General features: G+C 35.1%; 3 protein-coding genes across 7 annotated transcripts in view; all 3 read right to left on the bottom strand.

Moving 5' to 3' along the window:
• Positions 1-4,774, bottom strand: part of LOC135636058 (ubiquitin C-terminal hydrolase 13-like) — a 29,185-nt gene extending 24,411 nt beyond the window's left edge. For both annotated transcript variants that reach the window (XM_065147592.1, XM_065147594.1), the window contains exons 1-9: positions 4,615-4,774; positions 4,271-4,334; positions 3,992-4,139; positions 3,713-3,870; positions 2,448-2,713; positions 2,152-2,370; positions 1,960-2,068; positions 1,756-1,871; positions 1,203-1,301 (exon numbers count right to left, since the gene is read on the bottom strand). In XM_065147592.1, the coding sequence (XP_065003664.1) occupies positions 1,203-1,301; positions 1,756-1,871; positions 1,960-2,068; positions 2,152-2,370; positions 2,448-2,713; positions 3,713-3,870; positions 3,992-4,139; positions 4,271-4,334; positions 4,615-4,644 (1,209 nt within the window). In that variant the 5' untranslated portion in view covers positions 4,645-4,774. The remainder of the gene's footprint in view (positions 1-1,202; positions 1,302-1,755; positions 1,872-1,959; positions 2,069-2,151; positions 2,371-2,447; positions 2,714-3,712; positions 3,871-3,991; positions 4,140-4,270; positions 4,335-4,614) is intronic.
• Positions 4,775-8,424: 3,650 nt separating this feature from the next.
• On the bottom strand, positions 8,425-9,552 carry LOC135636439 (5-methyltetrahydropteroyltriglutamate--homocysteine methyltransferase-like). The gene is made up of 3 exons (XM_065148126.1): positions 9,517-9,552; positions 9,129-9,257; positions 8,425-9,045 (listed from the first exon to the last, which is right to left on the bottom strand). Exons 1-3 carry the CDS (start codon positions 9,550-9,552, stop codon positions 8,677-8,679), a joined length of 534 nt encoding a protein of 177 aa, XP_065004198.1. The 3' UTR covers positions 8,425-8,676.
• On the bottom strand, positions 9,189-20,489 carry LOC135636601 (ubiquitin C-terminal hydrolase 12-like). Of its 4 annotated transcripts, none has more exons than XM_065148438.1 (18): positions 20,330-20,489; positions 19,986-20,049; positions 19,707-19,854; positions 19,428-19,585; positions 18,163-18,428; positions 17,867-18,085; positions 17,675-17,783; positions 17,471-17,586; positions 16,918-17,016; positions 15,406-15,515; positions 13,310-13,384; positions 12,334-12,412; positions 12,092-12,238; positions 11,938-12,018; positions 11,715-11,834; positions 10,453-10,607; positions 9,880-9,952; positions 9,189-9,257 (listed from the first exon to the last, which is right to left on the bottom strand). In XM_065148438.1, exons 1-16 carry the CDS (start codon positions 20,357-20,359, stop codon positions 10,476-10,478), a joined length of 1,953 nt encoding a protein of 650 aa, XP_065004510.1. In that variant the 5' UTR covers positions 20,360-20,489; the 3' UTR covers positions 9,189-9,257; positions 9,880-9,952; positions 10,453-10,475. The 4 variants fall into 4 exon arrangements, with proteins under 4 accessions (XP_065004510.1, XP_065004511.1, XP_065004512.1 ...); XM_065148439.1 differs by having other exon boundaries at positions 10,453-10,575; XM_065148440.1 differs by lacking the exons at positions 9,189-9,257; positions 9,880-9,952 and having other exon boundaries at positions 10,453-10,575; positions 11,918-12,018.
• Between the last annotated feature and the right edge of the window lie 2,032 nt (positions 20,490-22,521).

The raw sequence follows: 22,521 nt of genomic DNA, 5'->3' as shown, positions 1-22,521 counted from the left end.
ATTATAATTGTTCCAAAAGCACAGCTGATCAAACATTGTTATGTGTAGCCACTGGGAACAAATCTTTTAGTAGGTTCAGATACTCATGGACTCATGACAGTATTTACACAAATGTAGAAAAACAAAAGAAGATGGAAGATATTAGAGATAAACAGCAACAACAACATTAACAACAACAAACAACAAGATGAAAAGTCCCAATGATATCAGAGATAAACAAGGCCTAGATACCAGAGAGAAAAGGAGGAAGGAGGAGGAAGAGGAAGGAAGAATAGGAGGTGATGGAGGAAGAAGGAAGAGGACAAAGAAAGTGGAAGAGGAAGCAGAAGAAAGAAAAAGAAAAAGAGGAAGGAAGAAGAAGAGAAGGCGGTGGAGGAAGAGGAGGTGGAAGAGGAAGCATACATGAAAAGACGAAAAGAGATTGGCAACATGGCGGGTGGCAGAGGCAAGCAGCAGTGGACTTACAAAATCACATGGTGGGTGATGGGAGAAGAGGGCTTATCACGAGCCCTATTTGAACCCTGCAATTTTTTCTTATAATTTGATCAAATCGAACCATCCGAAATAGAAGCAATCCGCACACTGGTTCATGCCCAGACCAGTAAATATCAATCGGTTAGTCAGATGGAAATTGCAATCCTTGGTTTTGACCATAAAAACCAGATGGTATGCTTGATATAGTAATCGTATCAAGCAATAAGCCCTCTTTTGAACCTGACCGAATGAAACTTCCTTATCTACGTGCCAGAACATGGTTAGACCACCACTCGATGTTGATCTAGTTCGACCAGTTTTTCATCCTTGCTTTCATGTAACCAACAAAAGAATTCTAACCCAAATTTAGCTAAAGGTAACAAGTCAGAAGTTGACTTTGCTTAGCAAATTAAAGTCGCTTTTAACCAATAAAAAGGCGTCATTAAACATCAAGGAAACAAGACAAGAAAAGGGTCAAGGGAACAAGTACTGATGTCGAAATGTATAGCTCAAACCGGTGCAATATCATTCATTTTAACTTTTTAAATATTTTATTCAATTGTATTGGGCAATATAGGTGGCCTACCACAACCATTTTGGTGCTGTAGGTTACTGAAACCAGTATCAGATCAGCATTTAAATATTTGGTTCCAAGAAAACATTATCTAAAACAAACTGCAATGGCTGCTCTGTGAGAAGAACTTCTGCAGCATTAGAGTGTCACTGACCTTCACCATTGTATCCCGCATGAAATCATATTCAAAACGCTTGAGCTGGAGTTGCAAAACAGGGGGGAAATCAATAAATAGAACACCTTTCTTAGCATCCTGAAAGAATCACAATGACATAATCACATTAAGTGTTTGCAACAGATTATATGGTCAAAAGACTCAAAACTACACTTCACCTATTAAAAAAGCAGGAGAAATATAATATTATGTTTAAGAATGATTTGAACTTAATATTTATAGATGAATACAAGGTGAGGCAACAAAAATGATAGACAAAGGTTAAACTAAAGAAAGATCGTATAACTCATGCATTTACACCTAAAATATAAAGGTTGGACTACACTTCACCTATTGAAAAAGCAGAAGAAATATAAGATTATGTTTAAGAATGATTTGAACTTAATATTTATAGATGAATACAAGGTGAGGCAACAAAAATGATAGACAAAGGTTAAACTAAAGAAAGATCGTATAACTCATGCATTTACACCTAAAATATAAAGGCTGGTTTATGAATTCACCAGAAGAATTGCATTTTGGTTCAACATACCTGTAAGCCATGATTTTCAGCATGATATTTGTTATCACCCTCCAGCCGCTCGACTTCTACATACTTATCAAATGATGCATAAACATCTCGACAACCCTTTACATCTAACTGTAGGTCTATAAAAAAAATGCAGCAAAGATGGAATTAAACGTAATAAAAGAAATAGCTTGTCCAGAACTTGCATATTAATGGTATGCTACACACCATAGAACGACTCCTTTCTCGTGGATTTGTAGTCAACATTAATGCATTCAATATAGTTCATATGATGTCCCTCAAATAAATGCTGGATTGTGCCCTCAACAACAGTACCCTGAGACGGTGTTGGAAACATGATAATTTGATAAATGGGATAGGCCAATATCAATGCAAGAACTTTTAGGGGAACTTTCAAACCTTCATCTTGTCTTCCAATTTTTCACAAAGAACCCTGTTGAGTTCCTGGACGTCATGTTGCATAAAAGAATCATATGTGTCCCAGCCAAACGACTTTGTCAGCTCTTTTGTAGCAACACTGTTGTCACTGTACTGAAGCTTATAGAACAGGCTCTGCAGAGCCAACGGAATGCTTCCAGATGGCATATCATTCTCTGTTGTTGGCATATGATAAACAGCCTGAAATATGCGAGTCAGTTTCAAACAATTGTTCACTGAACAATTTTATCAAACAGCTAAAAAGATATTAGTTCTACCTTTCTGAAATATGGAATATGATACAAAGTCTGAAGAAGAGAGTTCATGTAACAAGTAGCTCCTTGGTTCTTAAGACCAACAAAGCCCGTTTCCTTTTTCGAGTCATAACTCCAGTAGTCTACCACCCTACGGACAACAACTTCAGCTTCAATTACACATGTATCATTGACAAGATATCCTCTACTCGGATCATAGAGTTCACTCAGAGACATAAATGAAGTGAATCCCCAGTCACTTTCACGTGAATTAAATTGGTGTTGCGTATCTGCAAAGAGAAAGGACAAATGTAAAGAATAGAGCCAAAACTTCAACAGTCATTCACACACACATATTAGCACAAAAGCAACAAAGAATTCTGCTTCAGAATGTTTCTCATGCACAAAACCAGATAACAAATGTTGTCATCAGAAATTTAATAATCTATCTAATGAATATCACAGGCAGCATTTCCATTGAGCACAAATCTAAAATTCACCACAGATATGTTGATCATATTAGTCATGGCTATACAAAAAGAGAAAGACCATGACAGCCCCATGTGACATACAGCATGTACAATTCACAAACATCAAACGAAAGGTTTCCTTAACCTACAAGGGGAAAAGTTTATCTCATACTCAAAGTTCACACTTACAAATTGGATGTCTCAACAGGGGATCAATGTTGGTCAAAGTCGATGTCAACCTTTTCAGAGGCTAAAATGCTAATTACAATATCTGTTGACCTTTTCTTAAATTGCCATTCTGGATATCATTTTATTAAAACTACATCCCTAATAGTGTTTTAGCTTTGCTTCATGTTGTGCAAAGAGGAATGAGGAATGGAAATGTTAAGGTTGAGACAAGGAAATTTTGAATTCAAATGGTATAAGAAGTTCCAGTTTTAATTGGGATAGGGTATTATCATTTAGTAAAGAAAAGAAATTTTCCAACATTGCACTGGTGCCAAATTCATGTCACAGATATAGTGACTATTCACCATTACATGGCCTTGCTCATTTATACAACAATATATCCACATAAGACATTTAAAACTTCTTATGAAATTAACTTCTAATGTTTTACGTTCTCAAACATCACAACATAAGCAACATAATGAGTTACTAAATATTCTTCTCTTACATGTCCTCATATCTCCATTTTGTTTCCTCTCTGGGGTACCCACTTGGATGCATTCCATTTCCAATTGTTGTGTCCATCCCCATGTTAAACTACATGCTGTAACGAAGTAATAAAAAACTGTATTGACAGAAGAAGTGTGAAACCTTTTCTTATTGTGTACTTGCTGTGAATTTGATTAACGACGGCGAGTGCAAACTGTGCATATCTACTCCAACCATATGGCAAAGTGGCTGAATCAGCAACATCCAGGTATATGGACAAGTGGTCTACATTATTTCCCTTGGGGAAAATTAGCACCCGCCTGTAAGAATATAAGCGAGCATTTGCACTTAACATCATTTGAATCCATGCACCGACTAAATGAAAAGAATCATGCACCTCTAAAAACTGAGAAAGAAGAGTAACTAAAGATATCCACTTACCACTTGTATCCTCCGACGTAGAAAATGTCAGAGTAAAGCTTCTTAATGTTCAACCTGGAGAAGTTCTCGATGGTCCATCTAAATTTGAACGAAGGTGGATCCTCCACTTGCTGACTCTCCGGCGCGGTGCCCATCTCATTCGGTATAACTAGCGGGAAAAAGGAATGCAAAGCAGAAGAACAAAGTATAATCAAAACCCTAAATAAACCATCGAGCGCACAAGATCACAAATCAAGGGCTACACTTTCCAATCAATCGAGAATCACGAAGAGCGAATACCTTCCATGGGCTGGGGTCCCTCGGGGAACTCTTGGTGCGGGACCAGCATCTCCTCGTCCTCCTGCTGCAAAAATAGAGGCACAAAGATCAGCGCTCAGATCCAGCAAAAACCACACCGCTGCGATCGACAGAACACCCTAGAAGCAACAGTGAGGGTCAATGGATGTCCCAATTCGACCACCGATTCGTGGGGCTCCGGCTCCACTCCGAACCCTAAAACCGACATGAACGGCACTAGGGCAAACGGGATCTAGGGGCGAGAGCGAAGCGCCTCCTCGAGATAACCAATCGATAACTACGGCGACGAATGAGGAGAGAGGTGGAGATTGGGGGAGAAGACGTACGTCGAGAGGGGGCGGAGTCATCATAGTCATGGGTGGGTGGTGGTGGCGGCAGCGGCAAGCGGCGGCGGAGGCTCGATCCGGGGCGGAAGATCGCCGGCGAAACGATGGAATTACGAGGGAATAGAGAGAGAGAGAGGAGGGAGTAGGTACAGGTGACGGCCGACGGGTTTTATTTCTCGTGGAGGATAACAAAGGAGTTCCATGTGGAGCCCCCGATTTCTGGCCAACAAAGGTCAAGGTGCGCGTTTGGGTGAAACAGGCGGTGCGCGAAAACGCTTCAGAATGGAAAGCTTCAGCGCGCGGCGCGACGCGATGAACACAGACCCGGCAGTTTTCGCTGGCTGAGGTCGTGGGGCCCTCTATCTTCTGTGGGGCCCACCGTCGGTATGAGTTGTGTCAACAATCGGGGAGGTTTCGAAATCCATCTAATGGCTCCTTACAAATTCTTTTGATTTGAGGTGTTTTAATAATCATTAATTAACATTTACTCCTTATGATTCTTTATAAAAAAAATTTAATTATTAATTTTAAATTGTATGCATGTTAAACAAATTTTTTTAGTCTCTAGAAAGATAAATTTATCTAATCTTTTTCTAACAACTTAAAGTTTTGATATTTACATGGATAATTTGTCTAATGTACTCTTAAAAGCTCCTTTTGATTTGAGATATTTTAATCATTATTTTTTTATTTCTTTATTGTTTTGATAATAAACTCTTAAATTATTACTTTTTAATTGTATGAATGCTAAACAAAATCTTTTTTTTTTTGTTTCTAGAAAGATAACATTATAAAATATTTTTCTAACAACTTAAAGCTTTAAGATTGACATAGGCAATCCATCTAATATCCCCTTAAAAGCTCCTTCTGATTTAAGTTATTTTAAAATTAATTAATTTTTTTTTTGTTTCTCTCTTTTTTTATTAAAAACCCTCTAAATCATACATTTTCAATTGTATGCATGCTAAAAAAAATATTGGTCCCTCGAAAGATAACTTTATCCAATCTTTTTCCAACAACTTAAAGCTTTTAGATTTACATGGACAATTTATCTGATATCCCTAAAAGCTCCATTTGCTTTATCCAATATTTTTATAACAACTTAATGCATTGAAATTTACGTAGACAATCTGTTTGATGTCTCTTAAAAGCTCCATTTGATTTGAAGGTATTTTAATAACAATTAATTATTTTTTGCTATTTTTTGAAGAAAAAAAATTAAAATAATTAATTTTCAATCGTTTGAATGCTAATTAAACTTTTTTGACCTCCAAAAAGGGAATTTTATCCAATCTTTTTCTAACAACTTGATGTTTTTATATTTACATGGACAATATGTTTAATGTCCCCTTAAAAGCTCTTTTTGTTTGAGATAATTTAATAATAATCTTTTTTTTTTTGCTTCTCCTGATTTTTGGATGAAAAAACTCTTAAATCATTAAGTTTTAATTTTATGCAGGCTAAACAATCTTTTTTGGTCTCTACAAATGATAACTTTATCCATTTTATTCTAGCAAATTAAGACTTTGAGACTTACATGGACAATCTATCTAATGTTCCTTAAAAGCTTTGTTTTATTTGTGGTGTTTTGATAATATTTAATTATTTTTTTACTTCTCCTTTTTTAATGAAAAATTCTTAAATCATTAATTTTCAATTATATGCATGCTAAACAAACCTTCTTTTGTCTTTAGAAAGATAACTTTATCCACTTTTTTTCTAACAATTTAAAGCTTTCATATTTATAAGGTCAATTTATTTGTCCTCTTAGAAGCTTCCTTTGATTTGAGATATTTTAATATTAATTAATTTTTATTTATATTATTTTTTATGAAAAAAATCTTAAATCATTAATTTTTAATTGTATTCCTACCAAATAATTTTTGTTGGTATCTAGATAGCTTTATTAAATCTTTCTCTAATAATTTAAAGCTTTAATGTTAGATTTATGTGGCAAATAAGTCTAATACATTTTGGAGTAACTTATAAAAGATATGATGCATATTTAGATTAATATTTATTAATATTATTTTACTTAATTAAAATTATTTGTATCTATTGGCCTAATTATATTTATGTTTATATATATTATAGTTAAATATAATAATATTATTATCTTAACAAAAATAAATTATAAAAATTATTATAGATTATATTAGAAAAGACTAATAGTATTATAGTATATAGAAAGGATGCGAGGTTATGCATTTGTATCGATGGACCTTTCGTCGCTCTACATCTACATCGACATTGATGTAGATGCTGAGTGGCTCTTTTTTTGCTTGGTAACTACGTCGATGTTTATACATGCAAAGCAGCGTCGCTCGACATCTACATTGACGACTATTTCATCACTCTACATTGTTATTGGTGTTGATGCAGATATCGAGCGATCCTGTCATTGCTCAATAACTATGTTGATGTTGACGTAGATGCAGAGTTGCCCTCACCTCTCCCCATCACTCTTTTCATCTATAACACTCATCCATGGCCCCCAACAATATCGTCATTCACCATCACAACCAACTAGAATGTTAAAATTACTTTTTTACTCTTTATTTTCATATTTTCGTCGATAAAATCGATGATATTATGATAAGTAAATCTACATGTTTACTTTTATAATAATAGGAATGTCAATATAACTTTTAAAGCATAGAGATCGGGTTGCTAAAGGTAAATAACTAAATGAGATAATATATAATTAGCTCTAATTATCATCATAAATCATTTGTCCTCATCTATAAAATAACAAGAATCATAGGAATAAAATATCATGTATCAAGATTATAGATCTATTCTTAATTTCCCTTAATACTTATTTCATCACTAACAGTGGAATCATGTGAAGGAAAAAAAAAAGGAAGAAAAAAAATAAAAAATTCTTCTTATAAATCGATATTGATGTAAGTTTTGGATTCGACAATGATATGTTTGTAGATCAGATAAAAGTTTTCTGAATAATATCGAAAGATACGTATCATAAATTTTATCTATCGTTATTTGATTTTAGCTTATGACATTAAAATTTTTCGTATAATAATATCATAACTATAGATTTATGCCAACACTATCTCATTATTATTATTGTTATGCTTTTATTTTAAATGCATCTTCACATTTTCTTTATTGACTCACAAGTAATTATTGGGGTGACTAAGATGAAAGAAAAATAAACGTAAATCAAAATGTGTTTTCTGACACAAGTTAAAATTTTATGGAAATATGTTCGAATAGATGTGTTAAGATGGCACGAGGACATATTTGTTGCATTCTACTAACACTTGGCATGAGTCTCAGATATCATGCAGTCAAAATGATCTGTCCATATTGATAAACTTAGGTACTGGATGTGAGTAAGATACTTGCATTTGAATCTGTAAGTGATTTGACATTAAAATATTTTCTAATTGTTTTACACAATTTTTTTGTTAATCATATTTTTTATATTGAAATGAAAAGTGAAATAAATAAATAAATGCACATGATGATTAATAGGCAAACCAAACTTTGAATAGTATTATTGAAAATACATGTGAAATATGTTGTCAGATTGAAGTTTACTTTCTCATTTTTTCTAATAGCATTTTTGTGGCAATACCAACAAGAATAAATTATTAACAGACAAAAATATGTAGACAAATAATGATCCAAATAATTGATACTATTTATAAACCAATATACTAAAATTTTAAGCTATTTAAGCAATCATTGCAAGTTCAACTCAATTGTGCTTGCTTTGCTTGAGGTAATCAAAGAAAAGAAAAAGAAATCAGGGACATATTAATCAAAAGGTTCTTGAGCTTAAGATTAAAAACAAGAATAACAACTGCCACCATCTCATTTCGTTGTAAATCTTAACATACCTGCTGGCTTTCAAACACGGGGAAGTCCACAAGACAACAACGTCAAAATTTCTCAAAAAAATAGACAAGAAATGGAAATACTAATAGAACATAAACCTGATTTCGACAACAACAGGTTCAACGCAGGCGCCGTAGACGAAAATTATTGAGAAAAAAATTAGAGAAATTCTTCTTTGGATTAGGAACATTGGTTGTCTCACTTGGTGCTGGCGAGTTGAGTGCGAAGAAGCTTGGCTGCAGCAACCATGTTGGTAAGAGCAGGCTTGACTTCGGCGTATTTGCGGGTTTTGAGCCCACAGTCAGGGTTAACCCAGAGAATGTTGGTCTCAAGAACAGCAAGCATCTTGTTGATGCGGTCAGCGATCTCTTCTGTCGATGGTATTCTTGGAGAGTGGATGTCATACACACCCGGACCAATGCCAGCACCATACTTCACTCCCTCACGGAATACAGAGAGGAGCTTCTCATCAGAACGCGAGTTCTCAATCGTAATGACATCAGCATCCATGTTGATGATGGAGTGGATGATGTCGTTGAAGTTGGAGTAACACATGTGGGTGTGAATCTGTACGAGAAAGTGTTGTTAGACAAGATGGTCCAGTCATGCAAATGAAGATATCTCAGATTAAAACAAATCTCTAAGCATACTTGAGTTGTGTCTTGGACACCACAGTTGGTGATCCTGAAGGAGTGGACAGCCCAATCCAAATAGAAAGCCTGCTCCGACTTGCGAAGGGGAAGGCCTTCTCGTAAAGCTGCTTCATCTATCTGGATAACCTGCAGATTAGCAACGGAAGAACCAACAGTTTTGTGGTAGCCGGAAAAGTGAGGTAATTGTTTGTGAATTACAGGTCATGGGGAGTAAATATTAGTTGCTGCTATGTGTTCTCTTTTGCAAATTAAATATGGTACAAAAAGGAATCATGAAGCACATAGAAGCTATATTTTTTTAGGACAGAAACAAGTAATGTTAGCAAAGCCCAATTTATCTTCACCTAAACTCCAAGAAAGGGTCTCTTACTCATCAACGCCTTACATTAGTACTTGATTTTTGTGTGCATGTGTTACACATGGATGGTAAATAACCATGCAGGACTAGAGAGAATTTATATCGATTGTCACTCGAGGCATGGAAATGCTGAAGAGAGATGGAGTTGTTTACACAGATTATCAACTATTAAAACTTGTCTCGGATGGCTATGATCAAACAAATTGACTTGATAATTTCATAAAACGACTAAAACCGGACAAAATAATTATTGTGTTTTACCTAGTCCAGTCAAATTCAAGTTTTGGCCCAGAAACATCTATCTTCCAATCTTTTCTCTATTAAAACCCCTTAATGCAAAAGTTCAAAACCATAATTTCAAGAAAATCTGTCAAGAAATTAAATACTTACCTGAATACCAGCAGCTTCCAAATCCTCGACTTCTTTCTTGATAGCAAGGGCAATCTGATAGCATGTCTCAAACCTGGTGGCAAGCACAAAATATTATGAGATTTTGATTAACAGAACATAGGCAATCTTCTCCAAAATTTCAAGCATATCTCTAGCAAACAATCCTGCTAGATGGATGTGTTCTTATCTTCAAGCAATAGTTGAAGATTCAAACTTAAGACAGAATTCATCATGCAATAAACAGTCTCCGGTGTTGACTTATAATTCCAGTTGTTATACACATCAGGTCAAACTGAAGAAGTCACAAGAAAGATACAGAACTCGTTGCTTTTTTAAATTTTACCATGAATCCATTATGCACATGTATAACTAGTGCAACATCTTGATACCCAATGGACACGCACTGAAAATTGTTGACCCAAAACAAAGATGTTTTTGCTAGCAATTCAATACGACGAAAACTAAATAGAGAAAGGTAAAGAATGCAGATTATAAATTAGCTCAAATTCACAAATCCAGAATAATTAAGAAAAAATAGTCATGTGAAAATAAAAAAAACAAATGAATACTCACAGGCTGTGCTTCCTCCTGAGGTGTTAAAGGCCGATTGGGGCGGTATGTGTGGTTTTGCCGCTTGGCCCACAGCCAAAAGCGATGAAACTGCACCGGTATACCAAATTCTTTGGCCACTTCCTCCTGCCAAGTGCATTATTTTTGAACCAGTGATGCTGCCAACAAAATTTTCAAAAGGGCAACAAAGCAACATTGTAATTAAGGATATAAATCTTCAATGATAGATTGTCTTGACTATTACAGACCTCGGGACTCTATTTATTTCAATACTGAGGGACTTGTGCAAGGTGGAAGGAATGCCAGCTTTTAAGGAGAAGTAGCTGGGGTCCAAAGTGCTACAGGATGTCAAGAATAAGGATTCTAATATGCCCATGGTCAGTATGTTCAGCTTTTTTGGGCAACCAACTAAAACCTTCTTCTGACATCCTTGTTTGGAAGAAACGAGGCTCATCAGGTAAGACAATTTAGCAAGTAAGTCCAGAAGCCACAACCCTAAAGGACAGATTGCAAAATATGAAAAATACCAATGCCCACAATGAAACTTAAATCAACAATTTATATCAGGATTTACTCGATGGTACTCGCTGGAATCAATACTCAGTTCTACATGGTATGTTCTGTAACCTTTTAGCTCTTTCAAACATCAACATATTTTACATTAAGGCTTTCCACTCCATAACCTTTTATGGCTTTGGACTGTTATTGAAAGAACCAGTGAGAAGTACATTAAACCTCTGATGTACTTCACTATATTATACAGTTTCACACCCCAAAAAATAGATACAAAATCAAATGCAACAACTTAACAAATAAAATAGAAGTTTCTTGAGAGATTAGAAAGAGACACCTAGAATCATTTACTGCATATATCAAAATGATTTAACTCTTAAGAATCTTATTAGTTGCTTCCATTTTTGTTCAACTAGCTTGTTCACTTCTACCTTACATGCTTTCCACTCCATAAACATCAACATATTTTACATTAAGGCTTTCCACTCCATAACCTTTTATGGCTTTGGACTGTTATTGAAAGAACCAGTGAGAAGTACATTAAACCTCTGATGTACTTCACTATATTATACAGTTTCACACCCCAAAAAATAGATACAAAATCAAATGCAACAACTTAACAAATAAAATAGAAGTTTCTTGAGAGATTAGAAAGAGACACCTAGAATCATTTACTGCATATATCAAAATGAAACTCTTAAGAATCTTATTAGTTGCTTCCATTTTTGTTCAACTAGCTTGTTCACTTCTACCTTAAAATGGCTGAATGGCAGTTGTTTCTGGACACGAAAGTTCCGAACTTTGTCATGGTCTACTAGATCGAAAAATATTTCCTTTCCAATCTGTTCTGCCAAATCCTCATTCCGAGCAACCTGGATGGATCAGAAAATTTATTTCATTAAATTGCAAGAGAGGGATCACAATCTTCATAGTAATCAACACAGAGACTCAATACATGGGAACCCCATGGAAGACCTTTATGATGGTATAAAGATGAGCCTCAGCCTTCTCCTTCTTTTTGTTCTCCTTCTCTTCTTGTTCTTTCTTCAATCTTATCTGTAGAAATATATTAAATTGTAAATCTCTCAAAGATAGACACCAAAAATCTAATGAATTTTCAGAAACTCACTCTTAGGTGCTCTGCTATGTCTTTCTCATCCACATCACACATAATTTTCTCCTTGTCGCTCTCACGAATGTACACAAGCATGTAAGCATTTGAATATTTGGTAAATTTAAATGGAGTGTTATTGAAGCCGGGATTTGTCTGAGGCAACTGTGGGAGACAAGTAGTAAAAGATGAAAATAGCATATAGAAGATCCTGTAAGAAAGAAATTAGAATCAAACAGGAACACAGATACTATTCAAACCTCTTCTTCACCACCATACTGCTCCTCTAGTGCCCTTTTAGCGTCTTCCTTTGTCACTCGCTCATCATCGAACTTAAACCTGAGAAAAGAATAATTCAAAACCGTGTATGTATCAAGTAACTCCCTGCTATAATGTAGTTTCCCGATCAAAATAAGGGCAAGAACATGTGAAAGCCACTGGTAATCAGTAGACAATGAGCACAAAATGCAACTCTTGTTCAAGTTAGAGAATGATTAAACTCATAAATAAAACTAAGCAGCAAAAAATGTCAAGTACACTTGTCTTAGAAAAGAAGATACTCTATGAACTTTGGCAGTGCCACTAAACCAGCACAAACAAAACCAGTTACTGATAAGCCTACTAATAGTTATGAAAATAATAGTGTCAAATGGATCCTTTAACAGTAAGATGTAAATCATGCCAATGGAGGCTTCTAATTGTCAAGACAGAACTAACAGAGAATTGAAAGAATCTACTTACTGAAGATACAACTAAAAGAATCTTACACAACAAATCAACATCTTTTGTTAGGATTCTGAAGAAATAAAAGAAACAGGCCATTGTTGGAAGCTAAGGCACTACTACAGTATTTGCCCAAGCAGCTTAATAAACAATCTCAAACAGGTAAACTAAGCAGCAAATTGGATGGCTAGCAAATTTGGCTTGGACAGTAAGCAGTGTGTTTTTCCCAAATGGCAATATAATTGGCCAAAATTATATGGCCATGGTATGGTCCCTGTAGGTGGATTTGTACAAATGATATGCAATTAACTTCAGGCCTCAACTAAAATATCTGGAGCCATAATAGAGACCATAATAGGTGCTGCAATTAGAGCCCAACAAGCTTAAAAATTGGTAATTGTTTTTAAAAGAAATATATCTGGAAATGTGTGGCCGCTAGAGGATTTTCTTTTAAATTCTTACATCACATAACAACAGTGCTCATGTGAGAAACTATATGTGGAAACTAAGTACCACTGATCCGATAGAGTTGGTCGGATGAAAGCATAGTAATGTCCTCCGTGCACCCCACCACTGTGAACAAGAACACTGCAAGCAAGAACAAATACATCACCAGATAATTTCAAAATGAACCAAATTCTGAAGGTATGTTGACATTCTGTGACAAGAATAACCAAGAAAAGTAGCAGAAGTTGTTGCCAATAATTTTGTATCTGATGCTTGCAAAGAGTATTGAATAATGTGATTAACTAATAATCAAATAAAATATTGTCTCAAATTGCATGTAAATACCATCAGATTACAAATAGCATGACTATGAAATCTTGGTATAAGAAAATTTATTTTATAAGATAGACCAACATAATTTCAAAGAAAAACTCCGAAGGAATAGAAAAATTAGCCATGGCTCAGACTTGAAATGTACATAGCTTCTATTTAGCCTATATGTCTTGAGACGGTTGATATTCATTGACACAGAATTCTGTAAACATCAAAATTTGCTTTGAGTAGCAAGTTGTGTAGACATCTTTTGCAGTTTGGGAACATAACATGGTTTAATCATCAATCACTCATGTGTACATAATCTATACTTGATGTAGTCAACAGAATGGAATACTTGTGCCAAACAGTGGCACAATAGTTGTCATCCACAAAAGCTTTATTCTAGTGACTATTCTGTATGTAGTGGCCATCCCCAAAACCGACGATCCAATTATCATGGTTGGACCAATAAGTACAAACCCATACCAATCAGTGCACCTGATTTTTAAAATCTTGCCACCAACTTACCAAAAAATCATTATAGAACAGAAAGAAGAATAGCACCAAGACAGTGAAGCCGTTCTTCACCTGATCCATAAGCTTTTCAACTAACAAAATTTTCAAAATCATGGTTGCATCAGGTAGTACTCGATGTCAGTCCCACAGGTTAGCTTTTCCTCTCTTTTTTCCACTTTCATTTGTACAACAACAAGAAGTCGTAATGCACCAACTATTTGAGGTTGACTACATGGATCTTTTCACACCATTGAGTGGACTATTCATCTATACGAGTCCATAAATTTACCCAATTTTTTTGCAATCAAATAAATTTCTTCAATACGACTATAATGATACCCAAGAATCAAGGCAATAGAATGAGCCAAGCCATATTAGTGGTCTTATCTCACCAAAAGAACTTGTAATAGAGCAGCATAAGAGCCAAGTGTTACTGATGATGGCATTGGTTGATGCATTCATTACAAAGATATCCAAGGACCGATTCTATACCTTGTAGACAAATAGTATAAGATTAAACCCTGTACAGCACCTTAATCAACTACTCAGAATTTTCTTTCATGAAAAATCTTAAAACGTTAACTTATTGGAGTAAAACTTAAATACCAATCCATATAGAAACCAGCAAAGTGTTGGACCCATTCAGTTGGTAAGATACTAGACAGTAGACACCATTGTATATCACTAGGAAAAGGATATAAAAAGTGTTTAAAGTGTCAGAATAAGTTAGGATTTTCGTTGCACTAATGGAACATGATCAGTATAAATCTAATACAGACTAGTCAGCATGATCAATGAACCAGCATTCAAATGGATAGTTGGGAGGGCCTGCTAACTTTCCCTTCTCTTAGTTTTTCATTTCCTAACAAATTATTTACATATCAGACGGTCTTTAATATATTATACCTGAAAGAAACTATGATCATATATTGATGAATGCTTCTAAAAGTAGTAGGAAAACCTTGCAAAACCCCGGTAGTGAATTTTGCTGAGTACAAGCATAGTTTCATAGTCAAATTAGAGGCACAAACTATCTAAAGTCATTATGCCACTAAGAGCAAGCATAACAAAGAAAGCAGTCTAGATTTCATGCATAAGGTTCAATGTAGGAGTGAATCTGCATTCAATATAACCAAGTATGCCATGAAAAATTACGGACAGCAATTGAAATCTCACCACTATTTCAAAACACCAAGCAAATGAACAAATAAAGGGTAAAAGACCAGAATACAATAAATAATCATTTGATTCACAGTTCAAAATAAGCCCCTAAGTATCGAATAAATAGATAGCCATCCCCAGCACAATTTAGAAAAAAAACGAAATGTTACCTGTGAAGAGTATAGAGATTACGAACCCTCCTGTCTGCTTCTGGAGAAAGATATTTGCCATTGTCACTATCGAGGTCTAGCTGAAGTGGGAACTCATAACGGTCATTTATCTGTGTTCCAAGGAATGACCGGTTAAGATATGAAAGTCCAGATCCATGAACAATAATAGATAAGTTTATAACACAGCAGCAAAGACAAAGTTGGGCCACCATGAAAGATATATATTTATCATCTCCAGATCCCAAATTGGCAGAAACCTCATACATTGAGCCACCTTTTCTCTTAACCAAAGACAATGCTCAAAGCATTTATTATAATTGTTCCAAAAGCACAGCTGATCAAACATTGTTATGTGTAGCCACTGGGAACAAATCTTTTAGTAGGTTCAGATACTCATGGACTCATGACAGTATTTACACAAATGTAGAAAAACAAAAGAAGATGGAAGATATTAGAGATAAACAGCAACAACAACATTAACAACAACAAACAACAAGATGAAAAGTCCCAATGATATCAGAGATAAACAAGGCCTAGATACCAGAGAGAAAAGGAGGAAGGAGGAGGAAGAGGAAGGAAGAATAGGAGGTGATGGAGGAAGAAGGAAGAGGACAAAGAAAGTGGAAGAGGAAGCAGAAGAAAGAAAAAGAAAAAGAGGAAGGAAGAAGAAGAGAAGGCGGTGGAGGAAGAGGAGGTGGAAGAGGAAGCATACATGAAAAGACGAAAAGAGATTGGCAACATGGCGGGTGGCAGAGGCAAGCAGCAGTGGACTTACAAAATCACATGGTGGGTGATGGGAGAAGAGGGCTTATCACGAGCCCTATTTGAACCCTGCAATTTTTTCTTATAATTTGATCAAATCGAACCATCCGAAATAGAAGCAATCCGCACACTGGTTCATGCCCAGACCAGTAAATATCAATCGGTTAGTCAGATGGAAATTGCAATCCTTGGTTTTGACCATAAAAACCAGATGGTATGCTTGATATAGTAATCGTATCAAGCAATAAGCCCTCTTTTGAACCTGACCGAATGAAACTTCCTTATCTACGTGCCAGAACATGGTTAGACCACCACTCGATGTTGATCTAGTTCGACCAGTTTTTCATCCTTGCTTTCATGTAACCAACAAAAGAATTCTAACCCAAATTTAGCTAAAGGTAACAAGTCAGAAGTTGACTTTGCTTAGCAAATTAAAGTCGCTTTTAACCAATAAAAAGGCGTCATTAAACATCAAGGAAACAAGACAAGAAAAGGGTCAAGGGAACAAGTACTGATGTCGAAATGTATAGCTCAAACCGGTGCAATATCATTCATTTTAACTTTTTAAATATTTTATTCAATTGTATTGGGCAATATAGGTGGCCTACCACAACCATTTTGGTGCTGTAGGTTACTGAAACCAGTATCAGATCAGCATTTAAATATTTGGTTCCAAGAAAACATTATCTAAAACAAACTGCAATGGCTGCTCTGTGAGAAGAACTTCTGCAGCATTAGAGTGTCACTGACCTTCACCATTGTATCCCGCATGAAATCATATTCAAAACGCTTGAGCTGGAGTTGCAAAACAGGGGGGAAATCAATAAATAGAACACCTTTCTTAGCATCCTGAAAGAATCACAATGACATAATCACATTAAGTGTTTGCAACAGATTATATGGTCAAAAGACTCAAAACTACACTTCACCTATTAAAAAAGCAGGAGAAATATAATATTATGTTTAAGAATGATTTGAACTTAATATTTATAGATGAATACAAGGTGAGGCAACAAAAATGATAGACAAAGGTTAAACTAAAGAAAGATCGTATAACTCATGCATTTACACCTAAAATATAAAGGTTGGACTACACTTCACCTATTGAAAAAGCAGAAGAAATATAAGATTATGTTTAAGAATGATTTGAACTTAATATTTATAGATGAATACAAGGTGAGGCAACAAAAATGATAGACAAAGGTTAAACTAAAGAAAGATCGTATAACTCATGCATTTACACCTAAAATATAAAGGCTGGTTTATGAATTCACCAGAAGAATTGCATTTTGGTTCAACATACCTGTAAGCCATGATTTTCAGCATGATATTTGTTATCACCCTCCAGCCGCTCGACTTCTACATACTTATCAAATGATGCATAAACATCTCGACAACCCTTTACATCTAACTGTAGGTCTATAAAAAAAATGCAGCAAAGATGGAATTAAACGTAATAAAAGAAATAGCTTGTCCAGAACTTGCATATTAATGGTATGCTACACACCATAGAACGACTCCTTTCTCGTGGATTTGTAGTCAACATTAATGCATTCAATATAGTTCATATGATGTCCCTCAAATAAATGCTGGATTGTGCCCTCAACAACAGTACCCTGAGACGGTGTTGGAAACATGATAATTTGATAAATGGGATAGGCCAATATCAATGCAAGAACTTTTAGGGGAACTTTCAAACCTTCATCTTGTCTTCCAATTTTTCACAAAGAACCCTGTTGAGTTCCTGGACGTCATGTTGCATAAAAGAATCATATGTGTCCCAGCCAAACGACTTTGTCAGCTCTTTTGTAGCAACACTGTTGTCACTGTACTGAAGCTTATAGAACAGGCTCTGCAGAGCCAACGGAATGCTTCCAGATGGCATATCATTCTCTGTTGTTGGCATATGATAAACAGCCTGAAATATGCGAGTCAGTTTCAAACAATTGTTCACTGAACAATTTTATCAAACAGCTAAAAAGATATTAGTTCTACCTTTCTGAAATATGGAATATGATACAAAGTCTGAAGAAGAGAGTTCATGTAACAAGTAGCTCCTTGGTTCTTAAGACCAACAAAGCCCGTTTCCTTTTTCGAGTCATAACTCCAGTAGTCTACCACCCTACGGACAACAACTTCAGCTTCAATTACACATGTATCATTGACAAGATATCCTCTACTCGGATCATAGAGTTCACTCAGAGACATAAATGAAGTGAATCCCCAGTCACTTTCACGTGAATTAAATTGGTGTTGCGTATCTGCAAAGAGAAAGGACAAATGTAAAGAATAGAGCCAAAACTTCAACAGTCATTCACACACACATATTAGCACAAAAGCAACAAAGAATTCTGCTTCAGAATGTTTCTCATGCACAAAACCAGATAACAAATGTTGTCATCAGAAATTTAATAATCTATCTAATGAATATCACAGGCAGCATTTCCATTGAGCACAAATCTAAAATTCACCACAGATATGTTGATCATATTAGTCATGGCTATACAAAAAGAGAAAGACCATGACAGCCCCATGTGACATACAGCATGTACAATTCACAAACATCAAACGAAAGGTTTCCTTAACCTACAAGGGGAAAAGTTTATCTCATACTCAAAGTTCACACTTACAAATTGGATGTCTCAACAGGGGATCAATGTTGGTCAAAGTCGATGTCAACCTTTTCAGAGGCTAAAATGCTAATTACAATATCTGTTGACCTTTTCTTAAATTGCCATTCTGGATATCATTTTATTAAAACTACATCCCTAATAGTGTTTTAGCTTTGCTTCATGTTGTGCAAAGAGGAATGAGGAATGGAAATGTTAAGGTTGAGACAAGGAAATTTTGAATTCAAATGGTATAAGAAGTTCCAGTTTTAATTGGGATAGGGTATTATCATTTAGTAAAGAAAAGAAATTTTCCAACATTGCACTGGTGCCAAATTCATGTCACAGATATAGTGACTATTCACCATTACATGGCCTTGCTCATTTATACAACAATATATCCACATAAGACATTTAAAACTTCTTATGAAATTAACTTCTAATGTTTTACGTTCTCAAACATCACAACATAAGCAACATAATGAGTTACTAAATATTCTTCTCTTACATGTCCTCATATCTCCATTTTGTTTCCTCTCTGGGGTACCCACTTGGATGCATTCCATTTCCAATTGTTGTGTCCATCCCCATGTTAAACTACATGCTGTAACGAAGTAATAAAAAACTGTATTGACAGAAGAAGTGTGAAACCTTTTCTTATTGTGTACTTGCTGTGAATTTGATTAACGACGGCGAGTGCAAACTGTGCATATCTACTCCAACCATATGGCAAAGTGGCTGAATCAGCAACATCCAGGTATATGGACAAGTGGTCTACATTATTTCCCTTGGGGAAAATTAGCACCCGCCTGTAAGAATATAAGCGAGCATTTGCACTTAACATCATTTGAATCCATGCACCGACTAAATGAAAAGAATCATGCACCTCTAAAAACTGAGAAAGAAGAGTAACTAAAGATATCCACTTACCACTTGTATCCTCCGACGTAGAAAATGTCAGAGTAAAGCTTCTTAATGTTCAACCTGGAGAAGTTCTCGATGGTCCATCTAAATTTGAACGAAGGTGGATCCTCCACTTGCTGACTCTCCGGCGCGGTGCCCATCTCATTCGGTATAACTAGCGGGAAAAAGGAATGCAAAGCAGAAGAACAAAGTATAATCAAAACCCTAAATAAACCATCGAGCGCACAAGATCACAAATCAAGGGCTACACTTTCCAATCAATCGAGAATCACGAAGAGCGAATACCTTCCATGGGCTGGGGTCCCTCGGGGAACTCTTGGTGCGGGACCAGCATCTCCTCGTCCTCCTGCTGCAAAAATAGAGGCACAAAGATCAGCGCTCAGATCCAGCAAAAACCACACCGCTGCGATCGACAGAACACCCTAGAAGCAACAGTGAGGGTCAATGGATGTCCCAATTCGACCACCGATTCGTGGGGCTCCGGCTCCACTCCGAACCCTAAAACCGACATGAACGGCACTAGGGCAAACGGGATCTAGGGGCGAGAGCGAAGCGCCTCCTCGAGATAACCAATCGATAACTACGGCGACGAATGAGGAGAGAGGTGGAGATTGGGGGAGAAGACGTACGTCGAGAGGGGGCGGAGTCATCATAGTCATGGGTGGGTGGTGGTGGCGGCAGCGGCAAGCGGCGGCGGAGGCTCGATCCGGGGCGGAAGATCGCCGGCGAAACGATGGAATTACGAGGGAATAGAGAGAGAGAGAGGAGGGAGTAGGTACAGGTGACGGCCGACGGGTTTTATTTCTCGTGGAGGATAACAAAGGAGTTCCATGTGGAGCCCCCGATTTCTGGCCAACAAAGGTCAAGGTGCGCGTTTGGGTGAAACAGGCGGTGCGCGAAAACGCTTCAGAATGGAAAGCTTCAGCGCGCGGCGCGACGCGATGAACACAGACCCGGCAGTTTTCGCTGGCTGAGGTCGTGGGGCCCTCTATCTTCTGTGGGGCCCACCGTCGGTATGAGTTGTGTCAACAATCGGGGAGGTTTCGAAATCCATCTAATGGCTCCTTACAAATTCTTTTGATTTGAGGTGTTTTAATAATCATTAATTAACATTTACTCCTTATGATTCTTTATAAAAAAAATTTAATTATTAATTTTAAATTGTATGCATGTTAAACAAATTTTTTTAGTCTCTAGAAAGATAAATTTATCTAATCTTTTTCTAACAACTTAAAGTTTTGATATTTACATGGATAATTTGTCTAATGTACTCTTAAAAGCTCCTTTTGATTTGAGATATTTTAATCATTATTTTTTTATTTCTTTATTGTTTTGATAATAAACTCTTAAATTATTACTTTTTAATTGTATGAATGCTAAACAAAATCTTTTTTTTTTTGTTTCTAGAAAGATAACATTATAAAATATTTTTCTAACAACTTAAAGCTTTAAGATTGACATAGGCAATCCATCTAATATCCCCTTAAAAGCTCCTTCTGATTTAAGTTATTTTAAAATTAATTAATTTTTTTTTTGTTTCTCTCTTTTTTTATTAAAAACCCTCTAAATCATACATTTTCAATTGTATGCATGCTAAAAAAAATATTGGTCCCTCGAAAGATAACTTTATCCAATCTTTTTCCAACAACTTAAAGCTTTTAGATTTACATGGACAATTTATCTGATATCCCTAAAAGCTCCATTTGCTTTATCCAATATTTTTATAACAACTTAATGCATTGAAATTTACGTAGACAATCTGTTTGATGTCTCTTAAAAGCTCCATTTGATTTGAAGGTATTTTAATAACAATTAATTATTTTTTGCTATTTTTTGAAGAAAAAAAATTAAAATAATTAATTTTCAATCGTTTGAATGCTAATTAAACTTTTTTGACCTCCAAAAAGGGAATTTTATCCAATCTTTTTCTAACAACTTGATGTTTTTATATTTACATGGACAATATGTTTAATGTCCCCTTAAAAGCTCTTTTTGTTTGAGATAATTTAATAATAATCTTTTTTTTTTTGCTTCTCCTGATTTTTGGATGAAAAAACTCTTAAATCATTAAGTTTTAATTTTATGCAGGCTAAACAATCTTTTTTGGTCTCTACAAATGATAACTTTATCCATTTTATTCTAGCAAATTAAGACTTTGAGACTTACATGGACAATCTATCTAATGTTCCTTAAAAGCTTTGTTTTATTTGTGGTGTTTTGATAATATTTAATTATTTTTTTACTTCTCCTTTTTTAATGAAAAATTCTTAAATCATTAATTTTCAATTATATGCATGCTAAACAAACCTTCTTTTGTCTTTAGAAAGATAACTTTATCCACTTTTTTTCTAACAATTTAAAGCTTTCATATTTATAAGGTCAATTTATTTGTCCTCTTAGAAGCTTCCTTTGATTTGAGATATTTTAATATTAATTAATTTTTATTTATATTATTTTTTATGAAAAAAATCTTAAATCATTAATTTTTAATTGTATTCCTACCAAATAATTTTTGTTGGTATCTAGATAGCTTTATTAAATCTTTCTCTAATAATTTAAAGCTTTAATGTTAGATTTATGTGGCAAATAAGTCTAATACATTTTGGAGTAACTTATAAAAGATATGATGCATATTTAGATTAATATTTATTAATATTATTTTACTTAATTAAAATTATTTGTATCTATTGGCCTAATTATATTTATGTTTATATATATTATAGTTAAATATAATAATATTATTATCTTAACAAAAATAAATTATAAAAATTATTATAGATTATATTAGAAAAGACTAATAGTATTATAGTATATAGAAAGG

Source organism: Musa acuminata, chromosome BXJ3-4 (assembly GCF_036884655.1).
Source record: "Musa acuminata AAA Group cultivar baxijiao chromosome BXJ3-4, Cavendish_Baxijiao_AAA, whole genome shotgun sequence".
Lineage (NCBI taxonomy): Eukaryota > Viridiplantae > Streptophyta > Magnoliopsida > Zingiberales > Musaceae > Musa > Musa acuminata.
The sequence above is the reverse complement of the archived record's forward strand: the minus strand, read 5'-3'. Positions and strand labels throughout refer to the sequence as shown.